Source organism: Phaseolus vulgaris, chromosome 3, assembly GCF_000499845.2.
Source record: "Phaseolus vulgaris cultivar G19833 chromosome 3, P. vulgaris v2.0, whole genome shotgun sequence".
Taxonomy (NCBI): Eukaryota; Viridiplantae; Streptophyta; class Magnoliopsida; order Fabales; family Fabaceae; genus Phaseolus; species Phaseolus vulgaris.
This window is the reverse complement of record NC_023757.2, coordinates 12,818,712-12,828,383: the sequence shown is the minus strand read 5'-3', so window position 1 is coordinate 12,828,383 and position 9,672 is coordinate 12,818,712. Positions and strand designations below refer to the sequence as shown.

General features: G+C 35.2%; 1 protein-coding gene across 1 annotated transcript; it reads left to right on the top strand.

The window, feature by feature from the left end:
* The first annotated feature begins 4,561 nt into the window (after nucleotides 1-4,561).
* LOC137806706 (uncharacterized) lies at nucleotides 4,562-7,200 on the top strand. The gene is made up of 2 exons (XM_068606948.1): nucleotides 4,562-6,202; nucleotides 6,659-7,200. The coding sequence occupies exons 1-2, from the start codon at nucleotides 4,838-4,840 to the stop codon at nucleotides 7,016-7,018; spliced, it is 1,725 nt and encodes a 574-aa protein (XP_068463049.1). The 5' UTR covers nucleotides 4,562-4,837; the 3' UTR covers nucleotides 7,019-7,200.
* The last annotated feature ends 2,472 nt before the right edge of the window (nucleotides 7,201-9,672 follow it).

The window sequence follows — 9,672 nt, the reverse complement described above, 5'->3', positions numbered from 1 at the left end:
TGTTGGACCAAGTGCTGGTGCTGGAAATCAAGAAGAAAGGATGCAAACCGTGTCTCCTTTTGAAAGACTAATGATGAATAGGCTTGATAGCTTTGCTGAAAATCAAAGAAACCTCCATGATCTCTGTGTTAGTAATTTCCAGAGGATTGACAACAAGTTTGACAACATGGATGCACACTTCATGACTCTAGATGAACAGATTGAAGCTGTCCAGAACCAAATCTTTGATCTTTAGTTTGTTGATGATGATGAATGAAGAAAAACAACCGGTTGAATTATCGGAACAACCGATTGTTTTTGGTGGTTATATCTGATGTTTTAAATTTTCTTTCCTTCTATTGTTACTGCTTTAATTCTGATGTAATCAAAACAATATCTTGTTTTATCTCTTCTCTTTGTCTATTTGTGAAGACAAATAGGGGGAGATATATATGCTGTGTTTAAATTTCTTTTTTTTAGTTGTTAAAACAGTTTGGATGAGTAATTTTTGTTTCTGATATTTAGCTCTGATCTTTAAATCTTATATATGTGCTAACCAAATATTAGAAGTTCTAAGCTTTGTTCAAAACTATATCTTGCAGGAACTGCTTCAGATTCAATCAGGTACAACACAAGCATCAGGGATTTGTCTTCATCAAATAGGGGGAGATTGTTGAACCAAGTGGTGTTTAAGCTTTGAAGAATCCAAACCCTTTGAAGGATGATGAAGCCTTGGCTGTGCTTGCTGTTGCTGTGCTATTATAGTCTAGTTCTGGGGTAGTTTGAGTGTTGTAATCCACCCCTTGATCGAATCTAAAGCATAGGCATTCTCAATCTTTGTGAAAGTAAAATGTTTTTAAACTAAGTTAAAACAACCGATTGTTTTGTCGAAACAACCGATTGTTTACACTTAGATGTTTTGAGAAAAGATTTGAAAACTGTTTTTCAAATGGTTAAGTTGTTAAAACCAAAACAACCGATTGATTCGAGGAAACAACCGATTGATTCGAGGAAACAACCGATTTATTCGAGGAAACAACCGATTGTTTGTTTTGGGACCATAACAGAAAAAATGTTTTATCTTTGACTGAGCTTTAAATGATTTAACTGATTACGCTCCAGTCATTAAATGCTTTGACCAATCTTTTAATGCAATTTAAGAGTTTGTTAAGATTTGATAACAAAATACATCTTTGAATAAATTCAGAAAAACAAATTTGAAGATTAATCTTTGACAAGTTTTTGCTAAGAGTTTTTCAAAGAGCAGAGATTGCTGAAAGTTTGTGATTAATCAAAGTTGTGGAATAGGATTCTGCTTGTATTGATTTCAGATTATCTTCCGTAACAAGTGTAATCCTTGTACTCTGTGAAACAAGTTTCGTTTCTGTGTTTGCTGAGATTGGCTGTGTGTTCTTGAGGGGATCAAAATCAGCAATCTTAGTGTTGGTGTGTTGGCCAAGAAGAGTGTGTGTCTTGAGGTGTTCAAGGTCACTTTCTTGGTTGTGGTGTAAATGATCAAAGTTGTGATTGCTTAGTGGATTTCCTCAGGGTTTCAGAGAAGACTGGATGTAGCTCTGGGTTTGGAGTGAACCAGTATAAACATCTGTGTGCAATCTCTCTATCCTTAACTCTTTAAATTCAGTTTTGTTTGTTGTTTACTGGTATAAACAACCGATTGTTTCTGTGAAACAACCGATTGTTTTTCTGGTACTGCTGTTTTTAATTGCTGTTTTGACAAACTGAATTTCTTATCAATTGTTTCTTGTAATAATTTCATTCTTGTTTAAAAGTTTGCGAAAATCCTCTTTAAACAATTCACCCCCCTCTAGTTTAAAGCCATCCATTCTAACAGAATGGTCTTATAATACTGTTGTCCATTCCTCTACTAGAGTTACACCTTTCGAGCTTATGTATGGCAAAAGTCCTCCATCCATACCTAACTATTTGCTTGGTTCATCTTCCATTGAAGTTGTTGACAATTTGTTGGCTTCTAGACAAGAAATGTTGCTCAAATTAAGGAACCGTTTGCTCAAGGTTCAAGCTGCCACGAAACTACAAGCTGATAGCAAAAGGAGAGATATATCCTATAATATAGGAGACTGAGTTTATGTCAAATTGCAGCCTTACCGCTAGAGTTCTATTTCTAATTTGACATACCATAAATTATCTAAAAGGTTTTATGGTCCTTTTCAAATCACAAAATAGATTGGGGCAGTTGCTTATCGTTTGAATTCATCCTCTGGTTCAAAGATATACCCCTTGTTCAATTACTCTTTGATGAAACTTCACAAAGGTCTACTCATTCACAATACTGATCCATTACCACCGGATACCCACGATAACCATCCCTTGGTTCAACCTTTGGCTATTTTGGACCGCAAATGGGATACTTCTACTTCGCCACCTTCTCTCTTGGTATTGGTGTAGTGGCTTGGTTTGGCTCCGGAAGACACAAGCTGGGAAAAATGGGATGATCTTCAACACAAGTTTCACCTTGAGAGGACAAGGTGGCCTTCCCAGAGGAGGGTGATGATAGGAATGCAGAGGCCTAATCGTCCAAACCCATTAGGATGACCCGGAAACCCACTTACCTAAGTGACTATGTGTGAAGGGAGAATTATGTTGAGTCATATGCAATTCTGTTTTTCTGCTGAGTCATAGGTGTAGATACACAATCCAATTCTGTTTTGTTGTTTCCTAGTATTGTGGGTTGCCAATGATTGGCGTTAGATCATTTGTTTAAATACTACCATGATGAAAGAAATGAAAAGAAAGAAAATAATTATTTCCTATCTTCTCTCTTGTATGTTTTCTGAAGGTTTCTTCCCTTGACCTCGAACCCAAGGGAGTGACCCTAGCTCTATCACTTTGTGAAAAGCACAAGAAATCTATTCAACATTTATTTTTTAAATGTTATAATGTTTTGCATATTTGGAGTTGGGTATGACAAATTTTTCTTACTTCTTATTTCTCTAATAAGGATGATCTTCTTTCTTTTATTAAGAGTGATGACAGTCCTTTGGTTAAATTAATTAAGCTTGTCGTGATAACTTTTTCTATTTGGATGATATGGTGTATGAGGAATTATGCTAGATTTCAGGATAAGATTGATGTTTTTAGGGCTATTTCGGTAATTAAAGATTTAATTTGTCTAGTGGGAAATTTGTCTAAAGCTTCAATGAAGAATGATATGTTGGATTTCAATGTGATTAAGTTTTTTGGTATTAATACTCGTACTGATAAAGTTTTTCATCCTCTTCTTGTTAGATGAGAGTTTCCTTCACCAAGTTGGGTTAAAACTATCCGGATCTTGCTACTTGTGGAGGTATTTTCCGTGGAAGTATGAAAGTTTATTGATGCTTTCTTTGCGTTTCTTGAAGTTCAGACTGATATGGTTGCTGACTTTTATGGAGTTATACATGCTATGGAGGAAGCTCAAAAGATGAGACTTACTAATGTATGACTTGAATGTGATTCTGTCTTGGTTTGTGTTGCGTTTACTTCTATAACTATTTTTTCGTGGATGCTTCGTAATCGATGAAATACTTGTCTTAATTACTGTGAAAAAACCAGGTTTAGGGTTACTCATATTTTTCATGAAAGGAATGCGTGTGATGATAATTTGGTTAATTTAGGATTTATTCCTAGATAATCATTTCATTGGTATAATAGGCTTTCATATAGTTTGTTATTAGAACTATTTATGAATTTGTATAGTCTACCTATGTATCTTTTTGTTAAAATAGAGATTTTGGTCTAGTCTTTATAATTTTTTTTTTGTATTTTTTTTTTTAATAATATTTTTTTATGTAATAACAAATGATTATTGTTATTTTAAATATGATGAGATATTAAGTTAGAGAGTAATACTTAATATGAAAACTTTTAAAAAGAAGAAGTCAATAATAAACTATCACATGTGACTATTAAGTTATCACACAATTAAGTTTTGGGGTTTATTTTTAATATACTGCACTGTAAAAAATGTTAATAGATAAAAAAAATGTTGTTCAAATAATTCTTAATATAGTTTATTACTCTCATCATAAGATTCTCTATAAACTGTTTAATATTAAAATATTAGGACAAGGACAAACGAAAGATCCTAAGCAGAAATTAAATTCAGGTAGTGGATGAAATTGACATCTGATAATGCCGCTTAATGACCATTTTTTTAAGCAAGACACAACCGTTTTTTATTTTTGCAAAAGAGATTGTTGAATTCAAGAAAAATGTATAATTTTCGTTTTTTAGTAAAATTATTATTTTTTGTTATTTGAATTTTTATGTTATTACTTTGCTTTAGAGTTTAGAAAACAACCAGTAATAAAAATTGTTTGTCCAAAAGTTCAATTTAAACATCAATTTTTATATAATACAGTAGAAGGTTATGGAATTGTAAAATATTAGTATTAATTATAATAAATATAGTGTAATTGTGAAAAATAATGACATTCAAATCATATAATTTGTGTCTTAAAAAGAAATAAAAAGTTATTGAATTAATTATTTGAAACCGTCTTTTAAATAAGAAAAACTTACCTAATAAAAATGAGGGAAGAATCTCATCTACTTTTGGCCTAACATTCAAAAATTGGAATGGGTTAAAGAAAGGATAGACTGAAGAGGGTAGGAAAGTAAGTTGGAAGGAGAGTTGAGTGTGAGAGTGGAAAAGGGAAAGGAATATGAAAGGGCGAGAAGAGGGGTTGAATAAAGTGAATTGAGGAGTAGTAGTTTGGTTTTTACAAAAAGACGTGCCTGTTGCATTGGGACCATAATACCCCTTCATTCTCAGATAATCCATGCTACCATCATAACCGCAACATAAACCTCCTAAGCCTTCATTCATCCTTCTAACATGGCAAAGTCCAACACTCCTCCCAGCATAAAACCCCAAAATTACGCCCACAGTCCAGTCCACCACGCCGTCGTTTTGGCAGATCACACCACTCTCTCCAGAATCATCTCCTCACTCCCGCGTCTCCCCGATCCTTCCCTAATCCAAACCGAATCTGATTCCCTCTCGCAGGAAAAGATCGCTGATCAGATCTCGGCCTTCCTTGACCGTCGCGACGTTCCTTACCGAGAAACGCCTCTCCACCTCGCCGTCCGCCTCAACGACCTCTTCGCCGCCCGCGCCCTCGCCACTGCCGGCGCCGATGTCTCACTCCAGAACTCCGCTGGCTGGAACGCTCTGCAGGAGGCTCTCTGTCGTCGCGCCTCCGACATTGCGCTTGTCCTCCTTCGCCTCCACCACCGCAATGCCTGGTCCAAGTGGCGCCGCCGCCTCCCGCGCGTCATATCCGTGCTCCGCGGAATGCGCGACTTCTACATGGAGATCTCCTTCCACTTTGAGAGCTCCGTCATTCCCTTCGTCGGCAAGATCGCCCCCTCCGACACCTACAAAATCTGGAAGCGCGACGGCAATCTCCGCGCTGACACCTCCCTCGCCGGCTTCGACGGTCTCAAAATCCAGCGCGCTGACCAGAGCTTCCTCTTCCTCGGCGACGGAGATCACGCGCACGATGTCCCGCCAGGTTCGCTTCTCGTTCTTAACCGCGACGACAGCAAAATCTTCGATGCCTTTGAGAACGCCGGCGGACCGATGAACGAGTCCGACGTAGCCGGATTCTGCTCGCAGACTAGCGTCTACCGTCCTGGCATGGACGTGACGAAGGCAGAGCTTGTAGGCAGAATGAATTGGCGAAGGCAAGAGAAAACAGAGAGCGTAGGAGAATGGAAGGCGAAGGTGTACGAAATGCATAACGTTGTTTTCAGTTTCCGGTCAAGGAAAGTTGCTGGCGGTGAGTCTGACGTGGCAGGAAGTGAGCAGGTGCTGCCGTTGGAACTTGACGAAGACGACGACGGTTTTCTCGTTGCAGAGAATCCCAATTTCGGGTGCCCAATGCCAGACAAGAGAAGACACAGTAGCTTTGTTCGAGAAGAGAGAGAGTGGGTCCCAATGGGAAGGAAAAGCGTCGACCTAACGTCCGTAACGGTCCCACCTCCGCGAAGGCCTTCGGCAAGCGTGACTATGCCACAGACCAAGGAAAAAGAGTACGTTAGAAGCCTACGGCCATCAGTGTGGCTAACGGAGCAGTTTCCGTTGAAGACGGAGGAGCTTCTGCCGTTACTCGACATACTCGCCAATAAGGTGAAAGCAGTGAGGAGGCTGAGAGAGATACTCACGACGACGTTCCCGCCGGGAACATTTCCCGTTAAGGTAAGGGCATGTCATGACGCGAATATCATATTTTTTAGTCTTTTTATAATTAAATTATTTTAAAACCCTGTTTCTATTTCGGCTAGACCGTTGTTAAGCCTATTAGTAGTAATTTTTTGTGGGCCTGACTTGAAGAATCCCTCCCTGAGAATTAGAATTTGGGTGGGGCCAGTGTAGTGGGTTATGAGTAATAATTTCAATGAACAGTGATGTGAGGACAACAGCATGGTCCCACACGATGATGACGTGGTCTTGGATGACCCTACCTTTATTGCCAAAGTCCATAGGGAAGTCAATGTCGGGGGTTGACCGTGATTTGTCCACCACTAACAGAACACTCACCTAAGATTGTGAGGATTAATACTTTCACATGCAAATGTAGGAGACATGTGAAATAATGGTGAGGATTAATACTTTGGCGTTGTAAATAATAATTGTGGTTTTGGTGTGGGTCAGGTGGCTATACCGGTGGTCCCTACAGTGAGGGTGGTGATTACTTTCACAAAGTTCGTGGAGCTGCAACCTCTGGAGCAGTTCTACACTCCATTCTCCAGTCCCAGACATTTGCTCAGTGGCGCAGCCGCAATCAGAGGAGAGGAGCAACACAACAAAGCGGAAAACAGAACCTCCTCGTCCGTACAATCCTCGTGGCTGAGACGAAGTAACAGCGTGAAGCAACAGCAACAGCAGCGATGTTCCTCCTCCGTGGCATTGGATTCGGACCCTTTTGCGATTCCTGCGGGGTATAGATGGACGAGTGTGGATGATAAATCGGGGAAAATGAAGAAATCCAAGTCCGTGAGAAAGTCTAAGTAAAGGAATGATTGTTAGTTAGGTGGTTTTTAGCATCCAATTTGTAGATAGATATGATATCCTTCTAATTTTTTTCTCAGCTGGGGCGTGGGGGGAAATGGTGTTCAAAGCCTTCATTTCTCTGCTTACGGTTTTGTTTTAGCTGTCTTCGTTGAATCATTACATGCATTGATTCTTTTCTTTCACCTTTTTAGTTGTGCATATACTGCTTGGGTTGGTAGGGAAGGGCCCATAGCAGCTCTTTATATGGTTTTTTCTTCTCCACTGTTCTGCTTTCCAATCCTCTCTCAGCGTGAACGACCAGAAATCACAGATTGTCTTGGCGACGGATAAATAAACTGGTATTGCCAAAAATCCAAATATTAAAACTAACATAACATTCTTGCCTTCCCACTTTTGACTGGTATCCAAAAAAATATCACCCTCAACTACAGCTGTACAATCATTCCAAAACTTTCATATTTTATATCTAAAGAGCATGCTTAACAGAAACCATGCTACAAAACAAGGATATAAATCTATTTATTTTTATATAAATAACTATATTTTTTTTTATCATGTTATATTTTTTTTATATAAATAACTATATTAATTATTAATAATATTATAAATATAAATATTTGATACAAATAAGATTAAAGTAGTTATTATTAATAATATTATTATTTAATAATTTTTTAATTTTTTTAATATCATTATTTTAAAAATTAATTTTAATTAATATTATTATTTGTAATTATTATTTTATTTTATAAATTTATTATTATTATTTTAATATTTATGTTATTAATATTAATAATTTTTTATTATAAATATATAAATATATTTCTAATATTATTATTATTATATGTATAATTATATTATATTATTATTATTATATATAATTATATTATATTATAAAATTTATTTATATATATATATATATATATATATTTTCGATATATGTTATAGAATTTATATACATAATCGATGTAAATTATATTATGTATATAAATTTTATAATTTTATAATATAATGAATTATTTTTATTAGTATATTATATATATATATATATATATATATATATATATGTTGACATCTATACCTGTATATAAAGGGGATTTCCCTCTTAACTGCTCTTAATTTTTTTTCCTATTTTATCTTTATATTAATATTTAATTTTATTATTGTATTATGGTCATTGTGTCATTTCTTATTCCCCTCTTAACTGCTCTTAATTTTTTTTTCCATTTTATCCTTACTTAATAATTTTTTGTATTAATTTATTTTGGTTATTTGGACATTTTATAATTTCAAAAATTAATAAAATAATTTTTTAATTTTAAAATTTATTTTATTTGTTATTATTTAACTGGAGAGAGTGGAGAGATTGATTACTTACTTTTCTGTTTTAAAGATCTTCTTCCCTATTAAATAAAAAAATTAAAGATATTTGTAATATTTTGTGTACCACTTTAGCAGGAGGGTGGAAATTTGGTACGTTACTTTTCTGATTTAAATTGATTTTTTTTTTATTAAAATTGATTTAAGAAACAAATTTTATGATTCTCCACTACGCATAACTCACATATACTACTTTCCACTTTCTCTCTACCTAATTCCCAATTTCTCTCTCCACTACTAACTTCTCATTTTAATGTTACTAAGAGAAATTGTTTTTGAAAAATATAAAAAATATTAAAGAAATAAAAAATGCGGATACACAGGCACTGAAGTGCCTGTGTTCCCGCTAGTTCCAAATAATAACAATTATATGTCATCACACAAAAAAATATTAAAAAAAATACAATAAAACTTTGGAAGAACTAGATCAAAACTCATATATTAACAAAAACGATACCTAAGTAGACTATATTTATTTATAAAAAATTCTAAGAACATACTAGATGGAAAACCTATTATTTCTCTATGAATAAATTCTAAATTAGTCAACTTATCGGCACACACATTTTCTTCACGAAAAATAACCCTAAACCTGATTTTCACACAATAATTAAGACAAGTATTTTATAGATTACGAAGCATCCACAAAACAATAGTCTTACCAATAAACGTATCACAAACCAAGGTAGAATCACATTCAAGTCATACATTAGTAAATCTCATCTTTTGAACTTCCTCCAGAGCATATATAACTCCATAAAACTCAGCAACCAAAATATTATGAACATCAAGAAATGTAGAGAATTCCCCAATAAACTCTCTCATACTCCCATAGAAAACACCTCCACAAGTAGCAAGACCAGGATATCCCCTAGTAGCCTCATCAGTGTTAATTTTAACCCACCCTGGCAAAGGGAAATCCCATCTAACAAGAAAAGGGCGAAGAACTTTACCAGTACGAGTATTAATACAAAAAAAAATTTAATGACGCTGAAATCCAACATATTATTTTTCATTGAAGCTTTAAACGAATTTCTCACGAGACAAGTTAAATCTTTAATCTTATCCTGAAATCTAGCATACTTTTTGCTACGCCATATCATATAAATAGAAAAAGTTATCACAACTAGCTTAAGCAATTTAACCAAAGAACTACCATCACTCTTAATAAAAGAAAGAAGATCTTCCTTATTAGAGAACTCAGGAGTAAGAAAAATCTGCCGAACCCAACTCCAAATATGCAAAACATTAGAACATTAAAAAAATAAATGCTG